This window comes from Neofelis nebulosa, chromosome 13 (assembly GCF_028018385.1).
Source record: "Neofelis nebulosa isolate mNeoNeb1 chromosome 13, mNeoNeb1.pri, whole genome shotgun sequence".
Classification (NCBI taxonomy): domain Eukaryota; kingdom Metazoa; phylum Chordata; class Mammalia; order Carnivora; family Felidae; genus Neofelis; species Neofelis nebulosa.
Window position 1 is genome coordinate 57,814,150 of NC_080794.1, and position 18,243 is coordinate 57,832,392.

General features: G+C 37.6%; 1 protein-coding gene across 7 annotated transcripts in view; it reads left to right on the top strand.

Moving 5' to 3' along the window:
• EXOC6 (exocyst complex component 6) overlaps window positions 1-18,243 on the top strand; it is a 304,381-nt gene that overhangs the window by 250,958 nt on the left and 35,180 nt on the right. For all 7 annotated transcript variants that reach the window (XM_058697175.1, XM_058697174.1, XM_058697179.1 and 4 more), the window contains one exon: window positions 14,836-14,909. In XM_058697175.1, the coding sequence (XP_058553158.1) occupies window positions 14,836-14,909 (74 nt within the window). The remainder of the gene's footprint in view (window positions 1-14,835; window positions 14,910-18,243) is intronic.

An 18,243-nucleotide genomic window follows, 5' to 3' on the forward strand; every position in this document is an offset into this window, starting at 1 on the left:
AACATTACATTTTCCATGTTTATTCCACTCTCTTTCTGGCGTAAAAGACTTTCTCTACCCCCTATCATGACTTTTAGTGACTGATTCACAAATCACTTAAAAATGAAACAGCTTTTTTTCTAATGAATATATTAAGAGAATTAAGTTTTCATTTCATTTTAAGTAGTAGTTTTGTTTTTTTAAACCTGGAAGAAAGCAGTATTTTCTTTTTCTTGTTTTTCTTTTCTTTTTTTTTAATTTAAGATTTTATTTTTAAGTAATGTCTACACCCAGCGTAGGGCACAAACCCACAACCTGGAGACCGAGAGTCGCATGCTGTACTGACTGAGCCAGCCAGGCACTCCAGAAAGCAGTTTTTTTAAATACACAGTTTAGGGGTACCTGAGTGGCTCAGTCAGTTCAGTGTTCCATTCTTGATTTTGACTCAGGTCATGATCTCATGGTTCATTAAACTGAGCCTGCATCAGGCTGTGTGCTGACAGGGCCAAGCTTGCTTCGGAATCTGTCTCTCCCTCTCTGTCTCTGCCCCTCCCTGCTCATGCTCGCTCTCTCTCTCTCTCAAAATAAATAAACAGTTTAAAAAATAAGGTAAAAGGTTTGTTTTCAGTATGAATGCAGTGTGTATGCTTTCTACATACTGAGGCAGGCAGAGGGGGAGAGGGATTTGGCTAGATAGGAGGAAGGCTAGAATGCATCATAGATTTGTGAAGAGAAGGGATCTGGATACCATAGGAATCAATTGGGGTATGGATCAGAAAGAAGATAGACAGGTAGTTCAAATGTAGAATCCTAAAAGCCAAACGATCATGGAGTTTCACCACTCACTTGGTAATAAAGATACACATACTCCTCTACCTTGAAATCCTCTCTAAATAACCCTGCCAAGAAGTTGTCCAGCTAGTCCTTGAACATCCAGTTTGGGGGATTAACTACTCTTCAGAAAATGTGTTTCTGTATAATACATCACTCTATCAGTTTCTTAAAGTGAGGTGAAATCCCTTTCTCTCAACTTCTCTCAATGGAGCTACTTCTACCTTGGCTACTGTCACCACTGCCTTTGTGCAAATTAGAAGTGGGATCCCTACTATAAGGAAAAGGTCCTCTAGAGTTGTCCGTTTTATATGAACTAGAAAAAGTTCACCCCTTTCCCAGCTGGACTCAACTCCCACCAAGGCACATGGCTTATCAAGTGAAATGTGAGCCCTTCCCTTCCTCCCCTCTCCTCTCCTCAGCTGGACACCCGTATGTAGTAAGCAGTCCGATACAGTCTGTATGTGGCAGTTCTGCCTAGGATCATACAGAGAAAAAACAAATCCTCAGCCACAAGACCATTATATGAAAACTGCTCTTCCATCCTTCTAAATCTTCTGAAGGCCAGACATCAACAATTCCTCTTACTGTTCTCATGTAATACCATTTTAGATCCAAACATCTTCTTTGAACAAACTGGTTTGACTACCTTCTGTTTAATGTCTGGTACCCAAAGTTGACTACAGAGATACCCAGTTGTGGGAGAACCAGTATAATCTGCAGTTGGACTATCAAATACATTGTGCCATAATCTGTACTTTATTAATAAAACCTAAACTACGATTACCTATTTTGGTTGCCAGAGTATACTCTTCTATTGTTGAAGGTGTAGTCTTCTAAAACCTCTGTATCGTTCTCTTCCTCTCTTTATATGCGTGTGTGTGTGTGTGTGTGTGTGTGTGTGCTTGGGTGGGGGGGGGGGGAGGGAGATTATTTTTTTTTTCAATGTATGAAATTTATTGTCAAATTGGTTTCCATACAACACCCAGTGCTCATCCCAAAAGGTGCCCTCCTCAATACCCATCACCCACCCTCCCCTCCCTCCCATCCCCCATCAACCCTCAGCTTGTTCTCAGTTTTTAAGAGTCTCTTATGCTTTGCCTCTTGAGGGAGGGAGATTATTAAGCTCTGTTTTTTTATCCTATACTTGTTTTGGGATTTTAAAGTTATCCCTATTAAATTTTAAGATTTGTCCCACAACTAACCTATTGAGATCTTTTTATATCAAAATTTAATATCATCCACAGATTTGTAATCATGCTTTTTATGTATTTAACGAGGCTACTAGCAAAATGTTGAACAGAACCATATAACTATGTCATGAGCTACAGTACATTAGTGGTTCTCAGAACCTGATCCCCAGGTGAGGACCTGAGAACTTGTTAGAAATGTGAATTCTTGGGTCCCACCTACTGAATTGGGAACTCTGGGCACCAGACCCAGCAGTTTCTCCTTAAATAGGACTCTTAGGTGATTTTGATGCACAGTAAACTTTGAGTACCACATTATATGGGCCTGCCCTTCATATTGACTTGTTTCCATTATTCAGAATTTTATGAGTATCTTAAGAGGTTTTTTTCAGCCAGTTACTAATTCCCTAATTGAACCTAACTCATGGTTTTGCTCAAAGTAATGAGCAAGTTTGTCAGATACCTTGCATATAGGGATAATAACGACCTTTGGATTTTTCTTCTCAATCTACCCTTTAAAAGAAGAAAATGATACTACTACGATTCTTCATAAATCCATATAGACTCATAGTAATTACTTTCTCTTCAAGATGCTCAGAAGTTGTTACTTAAAACACAGTGACTGGTTCTTGAGATTAACATAAAATCTTACTACTCTGTGTTATACTAGCAAGAGATCCAGAGTCCAAGGAATTCAGGTAGTAGGGATCAGGAATTAGAGACCATGAACCACCAGAGATCCTGGGAAACTTGAGGCTTACATCAAAGAATTTAAGCAATAGGAGGTGAGCATGAAATATAAGCATCAAAATGGTCTTTATTCTGAATTAGAGTTTCCTTTAATTGGGTTTGATCAGAAAACAGAGTGTTTATTTTTCCATCATCATTACTTTGTGAAAACATTATATTTCCTAGGCCTCAGAGTGTTAGTCTGCTGGTAGAAACCACTGGACATCTCACTGAAGCTGGGGAAGTGGGAGGATGGAAATAATTTAGTTTCTGTCATCATTCAACCATGTGCTTTTAGTTTTTGTTTGTTTTGTTTTATTTTTCTGGTGGTGAAAGACTTCTCAGTGATCTTTGTGCTCACTTACTGCTTTAAACAATTTTTTCTAGTATTCCTTGTAACACACATATTTGTGAATTAAACTGGCTTGCACTAAAATTTCAATCTGTATCTGACTTTTTTTCCATGTAAAGTCAACTGATTTATAAGAAGATTCATTTATTTAAATGTTTAATGAGAACCTATTACCCGTTATGTACTGGGAAATCCAGGATGAATGAAGCTTCAAAGATCTCAGCCTGGTTGGTTGGGAGGAGACAGACACGTAAATAACTACAATAGGACATAACAGGTTTTTTTTTTTTAACGTTTATTTATTTTTGAGACAGAGAGAGACAGAGCATGAACAGGGGTGGGGCAGAGAGAGAGGGAGACACACAATCTGAAACAGGCTCCAGGCTCTGAGCTGTCAGCACAGAGCCCGACACGGGGCTCGAACTCACGGACCGTGAGATCATGACCTGAGCTGAAGTCGGATGCTTAACCGACTGAGGTACCCAGGCGCCCCAACAGTTATTTTTTAATAACGATTCTTCACATAAATATACATTGTAGTAGAGAGGGAGCAATTCTTCACTCCATGGGGTTGAGAAGATTGACCGTGATACAAGTGAAATTTGAACTGGGTCTTAAAGGATGAGTAAGATTTCATCAAAAGCAGGGAAGGGCATTCTGAGCAGAGGGAATGGCATAGACAAAAACACTGTGGTAAGAGAACACTTAGGGACTCTTCAAACAGTCTTGTGTGACTAGACTACAAGATGCATGATGAAAGCGTTAGAAGATATGGCTGAAAAAAGTTAGACTTTATTTAATAAGCTTGGACTTTATTTAATGCTTGGACTTTATTTAATAAGCAGTGGAGAGTTATGGAAGCTTTTTAATCAGGACTATGATATGATAAAATCTATCATAGAAAGTTAACTCTATGTCATGTGGAAATTGAACTGGAATGAGATAATGCAAGTAGGAAAACCTGGTAAAAGACTATAGAACTTTTTTGCATGACGGATAAAAAGAGCTTGACTTTGGGCAGTGGGGATGAAGAGAAAAGGGTAGACTCCAGACCTTTAGGAGGAGGAAATACATAAAATTGTTGAGTGGGTAAAGGTATAATTTGATATGATTAAGATGGTTAGAATCACACAGTGGAAGAGACCTAGAGAATGCATGTCATGATTTGGATACTGAGGACAGGTGTGAAAAGGGAGAGAAAGAGGAGAGAAAGAGAGAGGGAGAGGAGGAGGGGCAGAGAGAGAAGAAGAGAGATTTAACATCCAGGATAGATCGTTAGATTCAACATAGAATTTTTAGTTGTAGGCACCTTGCAGAATGCTATGTTCACAGCATTATTTGTTGATAAATAAACAAATTAACAAATCAAGAAGTCTCTATAATTTACATTTGTCTCTTAAAGTTCTGCCTTTGTTGTCAAAAAGTTAAGGCCAACTGATATGCTATACTTTAACTCAAGACCATTTAAGTTGTTGATACAGACATAACTAATCATTTATAAAAGTTCTTAACATATTTTATGAGTATGTTTAACCCTTTAACTCTTATCTGTTCTGAGCTAAAGAGTTAAAGTTTCTTTAATATATTCTTATGGGATGGGGCATCTGGGTAGCTCAGTTGGTTGTGTCTGACACTTGATTTCGGCTCAGGTCATTGATCCCACAGTTGGTGAGTTCAGGCCCCACATAGGGCTCTGCACTGACCATGTGGAGCCTGCTTGGGATTCTCTGTTCCCCCCCTCTCTCTACCCTTCTTTCTCTCTCTCTCTCTCTCCCTCCCTCCCTCCTTTTCAAAAATAAACATTAAAAAAAAGAAAATCTCTATGAAAACAATATGTATTCTTAAAGGGTTATTTTTACTACCCTTTTGGATTGTTTTCTTTTTTAACGCATACTAGGCAAAACTTGATAAAATGCCTGTTGGGTACCTGGGTGACTCCGTCGCTTAAGTGTCTGACTTCGGCTCAGGTCATGATCTCACGGTTTGTGGGTTCGAGCCCTGTGTCCAGCTCTGTGCTGACAGCTCAGAGCCTGGAGCCTGCTTCAGATTCTGTGTCTCCCTTTCTCTCTGCCCTTCCCCTGCTTGTGCTCCGTCTCTCTCTCTCACAAATAAATAAACATTGAAAAAAAATTTTTTTAAAGTCTGGGTTCAGGAATGCAGAATTATATGAACTTATGTAGAACTTTTTTTTTTAAGGTTTTACTTTTTAAGTAATCTCTACACCCAACATGGGGCTTGAACCTATAACCCAAGATCAAGAGACACATGCTCCACTAGTGAACCAGCCAGGTGCCCCCTTACATAGAATTTTTTTAAAAATTCTTTCAAATCAGCCTTAAGATGGTCTGAATATATGTCAGAAAGTTGAGACCATGGTTCCAGTCCTGGCTCTTTTTGGGCAAGTGACTTTGAATAAACCGACAATCAAGAAGCCTCAATTTTTCCTATAAAATGTAAGATTTGAAATTTATAATTTCCAAGATATATCCTAGTTTAAGATTGAGATGCAGAAAAATTTAAGGCAAAACAATGTGGGGCTTTGGAGTAAATACACTAATTAATTCCTTATCTACTGTGTGTTTGGTATTTAGGCAACACAACGATAAACAAAATAGAAAAGATTGTTACTGTCTTGGGATTTAACCCCAGGGGAGGCAATCATTAAATAATTGCACCTGGTAAATATGATTGTAAATTGTTAAATTTTTTGAAAGTATTTGGTACTGTGAGAAAGTATAAGAAGTAGACCTAATTTAGAGAAAAATTTATATAGATTAAGAATATGAGGTAGGGTCTATGCATGAATGAAGTGGATACTTTTGATTAACTTGACTATAACCCACAACGCTACTATAACTACCTGGCTGGAGAAGTCAGGAAGGCGTCCATTTGGAATTGCAAATGTAGCTGCCTCTGAAAGCTGCATAGAACCTTTGATCCTATAATAGACTTTGTATAACTTCAAGAGAAATTGCTTCTTGGTTGGAAGAGGATTTTCCACGCTTGGTATGAAGCAGATGTTCTAAATCTTATGTGTGCTTTTGTTTTGTTCTTACTAAACACCTGTTATATATTGGGCCCCGACATAGGTTCCTTACAAATGCAAATGCATAGAGGAAAAGATCAAAATGTCCTCTTAAGTTTTTATAAGGGTATCTCTGAAATCTTTTACATCACTAACAAAATACAGAGTATTTCCAGAGCATCAGGCAATCAGAAAGAGTTGAAGTACCCCAAAATAGATCTAGAATGTCCTTTTTAATACATTCTATATAAATATCCAAATGAGGGTATCCATTCCTAAGAGTTTAACATCTTAAATCCATAGGTGTTAGAAAAGCTCCAGATTGAAGAGTACTAGCCTCTGCTTCAATGGTGAGTTATTGAGGAACAGATGAATCTCTAGATGTAAAGGCCTTGGTCTTTTTCAATTTGGATAAAGGCTTAGCCCACTTAAAAAAAAAAGATGAAGGCTCTTTATGGATTGCGTGTGTCTTTGTGCACGCACACACGGCTTTGACCTCAAGGCCTCTTAATGCTAGTCTTGAAAAGAGATCTATACCTCCAAATAAAAGGATTCAGGGAAAATCGTGTGGATATATCCATAGAACAGTATTTTCGTATCTCTCTCTTTTTTTTAAGTTTATTTATTTATTTTGAGAGACAGAGTGAGAGTGTGCAGAGGAGGGGCATAGAGAGAGGGAAAGAGAGAATTGCAAGCAGCTGTCAGTGTAGAGCCCAGTGCAGGGTTCTAACTCATGAACCCCTGAGATCATTACTTGAGCAAAAATCAAGAGTCGGACGCTTAACTGACTGAGTCACGCAGACGCCCCAGTGCCTCTTTTTAGTTTAGTTTTGTTGTTGTTGTGGCTGTTGTTTTTGTTTGTTTGTTTGTTTTTTTCTGTTTTTGTTTTTGTTTGAGAGAGAACATGAACAAAGGAGGAGCAGAGAGCAGGGAACAGAGGATCCAAAGCAGGCTCTGCTCTGACAGCAGCAAGCCTGATGTGGGGCTTGTACTCACAAACTGTGAGATCACGACCTGAGCCAAAATTGCTCAACAGACTGAGCCACCCAGATGCCAGCCCAGTGTCTCTTTCTGGATGCTATTTTGCCTCTGTGAATTGGTCCTGGTTTTAATAGACATAAGGTATCAGATAAGACTACTTTGCCCATATGTAATTCCAGGAACGATGATTAGATACTACTTTATATAAAAGTGAGGTGATGAATGTAGAGGGGCATTTGGTCCTAGAGGCTTATATCCCATTGCTGCCAACCACATGTAACAATATAAGTCTAAGTAAGACTCAAGAATTCTAATAAGACCCTCGACTCCCAGGCATGAGTTCTTCATGATCAGAAAAACCACTAGATGGTGCTCTTAGTCATTCCTTCTAATGACACAACTGGTGCACTTCAAATACTTTCTTTGCCTAGCCAAAACTTGAGTTCTACCTAGCTACTTTAAATCTTCAGCTCTAGCAAGAAACAGAATCATAAGGAATCTCTTCAATATGCAGACTATTTCCAGTCATTTTATTTAGTTACAAAATTATTCCATTTTATATGCCCCTGCTTTGCCATCCACAGGCAGTCTTCAGACTAGCCTCACCTCCTCACCCTCTCTTTCAATCATTTGTCAATTCTTTTGGTCTTTTTGCTCTTATGACTCTTTCTTTCCCTTCCCCCCCGCCCACCCCCTGACAATTCTACATGTCCTATGTAGATGTTGTCCAAATAATGCACATTCCCTACCCCACTGTAAAAATAGCTGTCTGCCTAGGACAAGATTGTTTAAGGACTTATTTCCTCTGTATTTAATTTCAGGGAAGGTTTTGTACTTCCATGCCAGGATATATACTTACAGTCTGACATCCTAGCAGTCTTTGTACTCCCATACCAAATCCTGCACGTCTTTATTTAGATCCTGAAGGCAAATTGCTTTGTTATATATACAAATAACTTGTGTTTTTATCTACAAATATTCTTTAGTATCTTAAAACTTAAGAGATGGATAATTTGGAAGACATTTTTTGGTCATTATAATCACAGTTTACATAGCATGTATTATTTTTTGCTTTCAGTTTTCTTCTAAATTAATTCAGACTTGTCCTCTTCCTGGTTAGGTTGATATAGCAGAGGTTTACTCCGTTATTTTAAATGACCTTCCCACTAGGATCAGACATCTCCCTTTCTAGTCTTTCTTTTAGGGTATTTTAAAACTTTGGATCATTTATTATTATGAAGTTCCATATTCTAGCATAAAATAAGAGGAAATGAGTATATCATGAAGTTATTTTGCTTTCAAAAAATAAATGGTCAAATTGGACATTTAAGAGAAAAAAACCCAGGGGTGCCTGTGTGGCTTAGTAGTTAGGTGTCTGACTCTTGATTTCAGCTCAGGTTATGATCTCCCAGCTTATGGGATTGAGCTCTGTGTAGGGCTCTGTGCTGATAAGGCAGAGCCTGGTTAGGATTCTCTCTCCCTCTCTCTTTGCCCCTCCCATCTCTGTGCTGTTCCACATGTGCGCGCTCTCTCTCTTTCTCTCTCTCTCTCTCAAAATAGATAAATGTTTAAAAAAAGAGGGGAAAACCCCCCAAAGTTTTATACTAGCTTTATTTAAGGAAAAAAAAAAGATTAGGGCTCCTGGGTGGCCTAGTCAGTTAAGTGTCCAACTTTGGCTCAGGTCATTATCTCATGGTTCATGAATTAGAGCCTCTCATTGGGCTCTCTGCTGTCAGCACAGATTCCATTTAGGATCCTCTGTCTTCCTCTCTACCCCTCCCCCCCCCTCTCAAAAATAAATAGTAAACATTAAAAAAAGTACTTTAGGGGTGCCTCGCTGGCTCAGTCAGTGGAGCATGAGAGTCTTGGTCTTGGGGATGTAAGTTCAAGCCCCACCCACGTTGGGTGAAGGTATTACTTAAAAACAAAATCTTTTGGGGCACCTGGGTGGCTCAGTCAGTTAAGCCTCAGACTCTTGATCTCAGCCCAGGTCATAGTCTCACGGTTGTGGAAGTGAGCCCCATGTCAGGATTCATGCTGACCGTGGAGCCTGCTTGAGATTCTCTCACTCTTTCTGCTGCCTTTTTCTGACCCCCCTAAAAAAACAAAAACAAAAAACAAAACTTTAGAAAGCCCAGAAACTTTTTTTTTTCCTGGAAACTATTTTTAAATTTTATTGGAAGACCAGGATCAATGCATGTTTGTTTGTTTGTTGGTTGGTTGGTTTTTAATTCATTTTGAAAGAGAGAAAGATAGCACAAGCAGAGGAGGGGCAGAGACAAAGGGAGAGAAAGAGAATCCCAAGCAGGCTCCCTGCTGTCAGCACAGAGCCTGATGCAAGGCTTGAACTCATGAACCACGAGCTCATGACCTGAACTAAAATTGAGTCTGATGCTTAACCGGACTGAACCATCCAGGCACCCCCAATTCGTGTTTTTTAAAAATACCCCTCATGGCATGGCTAAGTGACACAGACACAGATATTATAATAGGAAAGTAGGATTATTAAATAGAAATAGTGAAAAGATGACTGGAGGGAGAACCTAGAAACCCCAAAATATGACAAATCATATACAAAATGAGGATCTGGATGAGCCAAGAAGGAATCTGAAGATAATACTTAAAGGGATTCCAAAAATTAATATTCAATGCTTTAAAACTTCAGAGGTTGAAATCTATCTCTAAAATTATTGGGACCATTGGGGCACCTGGGTGGCTCAATCGGTTAAGTGTCCAACTTCAGGTCATAAATTTGCCTTTGTGAGTTCAAGCCCCATGTCGGGCTCTGTGCTGACAGCTCAGAGCCTGGAGCCTGCTTTGGATTCTGTGTTTCCCTCCCTCTCTGCTCTTCCCTCGCTCACGTTCTGTCTCTCTCTCTCTCAAAAATAAATAAACATTTTTTAAAATTAAAAAAAATAAAATTATTAGGACCAATAGGCAATATTAATAGAAATGACTTTTTTTTTTTTTTTTTGCTGCAAAAAGGTGATTTTATTAAAGCACAGGGACAGGACCCATGGGCAGGAAGAGCTGCACTGCAAGTGTCGGGGGATGACCGTTTTATGGAGTCGGCAGAGAAATGAATTATTTTTATTTTCATTCATTCATTCAACACATTTACTGGATATTTCCGATACACCAGACATGGATTATATAAAAGTAAAAGAAATGATCTGCATCTCACAAGTTTCTTGTTTAGTGGAAGAACTCAACAATTTAGTTTTAATTAGTAAAAACAATACCTCTAATGTTTTTGAGCCATCCTCAATTATTTTGAAATAAATGTAGTATATAAACACAGAATGTTTTAGCTCTACAGTCCATTAGCCATATGTGGCTATTAAACTTAAATTAACTAAAAATTCAGTTAAGTGCAGATACATAACATTTCCATTATTGAATAACATTCTATTGGACAGCGCCATTCATGAGCTAAACAACAAGCTACATAATATATCAATTACCAAGACTGGATAGCATCCCTTTAGAATTTATTTGTTCATTTGTTCAGTTTTCCTTCATTCATTTAAGAAACTTCTATTGACTGCTCATTACATGTCAGGCATCGTGCTAGGGGATAGGGATGTGGAAATTAAAATATATTCTCTACCCTAGGGAGTTCCTGGTCAGGTGGGAAGACCCAGACAGATAAACAATTATAAGATAGCAAAATAGGTGGTGTAGAGAGGCTAACCCAGCCTGTGGGGTAATGAAGATGATTGAATGGAAGGATAAGTAAGAGTTATCTGATGGAAAAGAAGAGGAGAAAGGCAAACAATTACAAGATAGCAAAATGGGTGGTGTGGTTAGCCTGTGCACAGGAAGTTGCAGTGAGAACAAGGAGAGACTCACCCAGCTTGTAGGATAATGGAAGTTTTTCACTGAAGGTGATGATTGGATGGAAGGATAAGTAAGAGTTATCTGATGGAAAAAAAGGGGAGAAAGGCTGCTCCAGGCAGAAGGATAACAGAAACTATGGAAAGGGACTGTGGCATATGCAAGGAAGTGCAGGTGGTTTGGTATAGAAAGAGTTTAAGATGCTCCTAGGGAAGTGGTAAGAGATGAGGCTAAAGAGATAGGCACAGGCCAGATTATAAAGGACCTTTTTTGTCTTGCTTTATTGTGAAGGTGATGGGGAACCATTGAAAAAAATGTTAAACTATGAAGTGGCACCAATCACATTTATATCTTACATAAATCACACAGGGAGTAGTGGATGGAAGAGTGGCACAGAAGAAGCAGAGAGATCAGAAAGGAGTGTGTGTTGACATCCAAGCAAGAAGATAGCTTGGACTAAGGTAGAATCAGATTCAGACTCAAGATGTTTCAGAAGGTAGAGACAACAGGACTGAGTGAATTTGAGTTTTAAAGAAGAAAAAAATATGAAGCCATTGAACAAATTGAATAGCATATAATTACAAATGGTCCTCGGTACCAGATGACTATCAGATTGCTAAATTGTCTTCTATCCCTAGAAAACATTTGAGAAGAAGCCTGAGAGCTATAAATTAGTAAGTGGCACTTCCATATTAGTTAGGTTCTTGTGAGAGATAGGATAAAAGATAGAGGCTAAATATTTAATCAGATTCTGGATCAATGGATTCAATGCTAGGAGATCTGAATTAGCTATGAGATCCTGGGAATGTCACGACATGTTTAATTTTTTAATCTATGAAATGAAGTACTGAGTGGCTTTCAAAAGCCTTCAGGAGGGGCGCCTGGGTGGCGCAGTCGGTTAAGCGTCCGACTTCAGCCAGGTCACGATCTCGCAGTCCGTGAGTTCGAGCCCCGCGTCAGGCTCTGGGCTGATGGCTCGGAGCCTGGAGCCTGTTTCCAATTCTGTGTCTCCCTCTCTCTCTGCCCCTCCCCCGTTCATGCTCTGTCTCTCTCTGTCCCAAAAATAAATAAAAAACGTTGAAAAAAAAAAATTAAAAAAAAAAAAAAAAGCCTTCAGGAGACTAGTGAAAGTATTTCAAAGGGAGTTTCTCTTCTAGCTGCAAGATTTTATGATCCATCATCTGCATGTCCTATTTACTAAAATAAGTTATTGTGATGATCAAAGTAGGTGGTGTGTGAGAAAGTGCTTTGTAAACTGTGAGGTGCTATTTAAATGTATGGTACTATTATAATTTTGACACTAAGCTCTTTGGTTTGATGCCAAGTAATGGGGCTTAAACTACAGTGCCTTAAATAGGAACTTCTGAAAGAGAAGAAAATGGCAGATTATTTTCAGTCCAGAAAAATTCTGGTAGATTAAGATATTAATCTTAATCTGGGAGAGATATCTGGGAGAACTAGATAATAATTGAAATTGAGTTTATTTTTATGCCTGATATATAAAGTAAGTCTCCTTGTGTTAAAGGAAGTATTTATTTTCTGTGTATGGGTATGTATACGTGGAAATGGCAGAAGCCGAGCTAACATTTACAGCCTTGGTGGGAAACCATTAGGGATTCATAGTGAACTGTTACTTGGAAACAGTAGCCTGAGATTGTGGTCAAAACAGCCAACAATATACTGGGTGGTCTTAAAACTACTTTTTACTCTTTAAATTAAAAAGTACTTTTGGGGCACCTGGGTGGCTCAGTCAATTAAGTGTCTGGCTCTTGATTTTGGCTCAGGTCATGGTTTCACAGTTCTTCAGATCAAGCCCCACGCTGTCCGTGCAGAGCCTTCTTAGAATTCTCTCTTCTCTCTCTCTCTCTGTGCCTCTCTCCTGACTCACACACACACTCTCTCTCAAAATAAGTAAACATTAAAAAAATACTTTTACTTTTAATAGGTTATTATAATTTTGCTTATTATTTTTCAATTAAGACCTGATGGTACTAGAGAAAGACAACTCAATTACTGGGGACATGGTTGGGGGTGATGGGGTTGCTACAGTATGAAAGTATGCTACTCTTCGCTGTACGAAAAGGCAATGATGTGAATGAATTACACTAAATATTGAGAAGTGTGGCTGGATTTGCTCAGTAAATCATAGTTTTCTGGAAATAGGGGGCCTGAGAAAAGTGAGTCACCTATCTATCTAATGAGTCACCTATCTAATGGCCGTAACTACATATGTAGTTAAGTACATAGCAGAGAACCAAGAAATAAAGGGAAAAAATGATACACCTCTGAGTAGCAAAAAGGTTACTCTTACTAGAAAAGTACATATACTCAAAGGCATATATAAAACCCATTTACCTTACTTGTGGGAGAGGCCCCTGCTCAGGCTGTATTTGCTCTTTAGACACAATTCTAGTAGTTGATTAGCTGACTAGCCAGTTTGAGACTATAAAAGGTAGCATATTAATAAGATGAGTGAGAGAGCAGAGAGTAAGAATTGATGTTAAAACTGCAAGAGAGAAGGCAGAAAAATTATAAAGGCTAGATACAAGAACCCAAACAGCACAGCATTCTGAGCTATTTAAATAAATAAATAAATAAATAAATAAATAAATAAATGACCTTAATACTGCAGCAGTCCTGGGAATGTATTGTACTGTACAGAATAAAAAATGTTCTTAACAGTAATCCAGAGAATTAAGAAACGTTTGAATACTATTTAGAATACTCAAAAAAAAGTTTAAAACCAAAGGAAGTATTATGTTACAGTTTAAAATTCCATCAAAAAATACCTAAGATTAAAAAGTTTTAATGCTTCAAGCAAAATTAACACTATCTTTAAACAAGAGCAGCAACAAAAACTTATTTTGACATTTTCATTCCCTAAAAGCGCCAGATAAATTAAGCTATGCTAAGCTTTCATGTATTTAAATTCAAATACATGATTCTGAGCCTTTCTAAACTATATTTCACATATAATGCACTGAACTTAGAATTATTTTTGTTATTCCAAGAACTATATATATAGGTTGAAAATTTAAATGGCTTCTAAAATACTGACTTACATAAATTCATAAATGAAAAATCTGTAATGTTTTTTAGGAAAACTCAGATATTAATGAGGGGAGAGAATGCTTGCTGGCATTCTTTTATCAGAGAAGCTTTCATGTAAAGTGAGAAGGTCTTTTTTGTGAGATAAAAGTCTTTTGTCTTCAAAATAACTAATACTGGAATTGTCTTCAATGTAACTAAACAAGCTATGTTACTAGTATTAAAAATTTTCAAGTAAAAAAATTTTTGAAGTATTTTTCAGTTTTAGAGTATTTTTTAGTTTTTAAAGAGATGAGATTCCTTCTATGGAAAAAAATTATTAGACACGAACAGACATTCCTGCATCATCGTCATTTTGCTACTTAGAACACTTTACCTGTTGTCTGCATATAAAGCTGACTTTTTATGTGTCTGCCCATTATTGCTTTTAGCTAGAGGTAGGATTTTTATAAGCATGTTCTGTAACAAAGGAGAATTTTTGAAATATGTTGACAGCCATGGAATTGGTATAGTTTCAAAATGCTTCTATAATCATTCACCTAAGGCTAAATAGAGTCAGAAAAATTTTCTTGATTGAAGTATATTACTACTCTTGAACTTTTTCTGGGATAACCATTCTAAATTTATTGTAATTAAGGATTACAGTGATTAAACGGTAGATTAGAAGTTTAAAATTATTAAAATATTTGTGGTAATGGGTGTGGAGAGCATTCTTAGCAGTGGAAATTGAAGGCCATAAATAGTCTTCATTTGAAATGATTATGTGTAAATATTATAATACATTTGTAATGAGTAGAAATTAATTTAGTGGCTAAATCCTTGTATATTTCACAATCTTGTTTTTATTCTTTTTTTTTAAATAGTGTTTGCCAGCTCTGAGCCCGTGCCAGGATTCCAGGGGGATACCCTGCAGCTAGCATTCATTGACCTCAGACAAGTAAGATGTAATAATGTAGTTCTCACTTATTGCCATCAACTGTTGTCTTTTTTTTTCCTAATGCTACAGGAATGCTTGCTCTTTTGCCTTGAAACAACCTTTCTTTGAAAAATTGCTTCTTTGATAACTATGAGTTTGGCCCTTCTCTCTGAACTTCTATTTCTATTTGTTGTCTCAACCTCATGGAGCATTCTCATTGGTGAATATCTAACTTGGTCATTACCTTCTAAGCACATGACTAAATAACTTTATACTTTGGTGTAATGACACTTGAAATTTGAGTTCTTTGTTGTTGTTTTTTTAATGTTTATATATTTATTTTGAGAGAGGGAAAGTGCATGTGTGTGAGGCAGGGAAGATGTAGAGGGAGGGGGAGAAAGAGAATCCCAAGCAGGCTCCACACTCAGCATGATCTTGATCACAGCCTGAGCTGCTGTCAAGAGTCAGATGCTCAACTGACTGAGCCACCCAGGCACCCCTGAAGTTTGAGTTATTTCTTAATGATTTCATGGTCCTATATGAAAATTGGTGATATAATTAGTGTCAGGACCCAAGTCAAATGTAAATTATTACAATGTAGAAAGGAGCCCCTTGCTTAATATTTTGCCAGTGATAAAGAATGCTTTTTTTAAATGTTTATTTATTTTGATAAAGAGAGAGCATGCACACGTGCTCATGCACAAACAGAGAGAGAGGGAAAGAGAGAATCCCAAGCAGGCTCCAAGCTGTCAGTGCAGAACCAGACGTGGGGCTCGATCTCCTGAACCCATGAGATCATGACCTGAGCCGAAATCAAGAGTCAAATGCTTAACTGACTGAATGACCCACATGCCCCAAGAATGTTTTTTTCAGTAAATTATCTGTATGCCTCCAGAAAAAAGGATAAAACTACTTTTAAAAAGGTAATTATACATTAACATAATTCTTTTCTGGTCATGTAACTCGAGTAAGAAATATGATAATTTTTCAAAGTTTATTTAGAGAGAGAGAGAGAGAGCAGGGGTGGAGCAGAGAGGGAGGGAGAGAGAATCCCAAGCAGGCTGTGCACCATCAGCATGGAGCCCAATGTGGGGCTCAAACTCCCAAACTGTGAGATCATGACCTGAACTGAAATCAAGAGTCAGATGCTTAAACCACTGAGCCACCCAGGTGCCCCAATATAATATCTCCTAATCATTTTTAATCTCTTCTAATCATTTTACTACTCTTTGACATTTCTACACTTGTCATTTTATTTAGTTCCTATTACCCTTTATCCATCTCTCCCATATTTTTTCTTATTATTTCTTTCTTCCTCTTTCCCCCCTCCTCCTTTTTTTTTTTCTTAATCTTAAGCTTAAGGAGTTTAATAGAGCTGAGAGGCACAGGAGTATGGAGGGGGGGTGGATCCAAGGTAGAGGGCTCAGGGATACAAAATTGACAACAGGAGTGACTGCTGCCCTTGACAAGAAGAACCAAATGGAGATGGAATTAAAACAAAGCCACTGTGGAGGTACCTAGCTGGCCGTGTGATTATTGATCCAGGGGTTCTGAGTTCAAGCTCCACACTGGGTATAGCGATTACTTAAAAATAAAATCTTAAAAAACAACAACAACACTGTGATTAATGTTTATTAATGGTCCCAGCCCCTTTGGGGATCATTGGGGCCCCACCATTGATATAAATAGACTCTACCAACAGTGATGTTTAGAGCAGGACCAATTTCAGCAGTTAAAGAATTGTGATTTCAGTAAATGTTTGAGAATAGAGGTGTTTTCGCTTTAATTCCATACCAGTGTTCTATAAACATGTATTACTATGTACTGATTATTTGGAGAGAGGTGATGTGGTTGAAATAGACACAAAAATAATATAAGGGAGAGTTTAGTTCTTGTGGAGCTTAAAACTCTTTTAGAGAAACAAAACACCCACAAACTGCTTAGGAATACTTATAGGACAGTGAGTCATGTAGATATAAATGGTATATCTTCAAGTTAGGTTTTGAAGGAAACTGAAAAAATTATTCCTGTCTCCCAATTTTATCTGTAAAGCACTGAACATATATGTTAATATTTATTTCTGTCTGCAGTCAATACTCATGTGTTATGCCACACCAGGAACAATGTTATGGATGACCTAGATCTGTAAATGGTTAGCCTTACTAAGTTGGAGAAGATAGTAGAAAATGAAGAAGGTAGACTCTGAACTTTTATTCTAGTTTACTAGAAGGTATTCTTTCTGTTGAAGGTAGGTCTATTTCTTTTAGGAATTCTGTCGCAGTCTTACTGCCCTGAATAAGATGATCTGATACAAAAAATGGAGTCCTTTAGCAAGCTGGAAATAGGCTTGGTTGTATGTTCATTTCTCAGTTAGGTTACAGCCATGTACTGGGGTTAAGTTTCCCTGTTACAAGGACATGAATATGTTCTCCAAGCTAACGAGTATGTAATTTGAGGATATCTCCCATTATATACGAATAATCTGTTCCCAGAAAATTTGAAATTTATTATGTGATACTTTCTCAGTTTTGTATGAATTTGTATGGTGTTAACTAGTTGGTAATCTCATTGAAGAGTTGTGAATAGGACCACATAGTTTTTGAAACTGTGGGTAAAAATTCTGTTCTTTGATTTGTTCAGATAGGTGGTTGGCTCAGTGCAGATTAAAACTCTGATCCCAGGTACTTTCTTCCTTCAAAGACACCAAAGAAGGCCTTTTTACAACCCTATGTAAAGCATTCCCTCATGGAATTACTATTAAGGCATACTTAGAAATATTAATAAAAATCTCAAATCTTTTGGGTTGAATTTACTTTTCATGTAGGTGCACTTACAGACATTAAGTCCTGGTTGACTCTTCCTCATTAGTGTAACTTTTTAAGAGACTTTTAAGTGAATAAAAAAAATCTATCGGAAATATTTAGAATTCTGAAATCTATTATGACACATGTAAAGCTGTTAAAGATTTATATAGAAATAACTATTTAATATAAAACACAGTTTTGGTGTGCCTGGGTGGCTCTGTCAGTTAAGCGTCCGACTCTTGATTTCAGCTCAGGTCATGATCTCATAGTTCGTGAGTTCTGCACTCTGCGCTGACAGTGCGGAGCCTGCTTGGGATTCCCTCTCTCCCTTTCTCTCTGCCCCTCCACTTGTTCTCTCTCTCTCTCTCTCTCTCTCTCTCTCTCTCTCTCAATAAGTAAATAAAGAAAGAAATATTAAAAAAAAAACCTAAAAAACCACAGTTTTAAAGTATGATATTTTTTTTTTAATTTTTTTTTTTAACATTTATTTATATTTTGAGACAGAGAGAGACAGAGCATGAACGGGGAGGGTCAGAGAGAGGGAGACACAG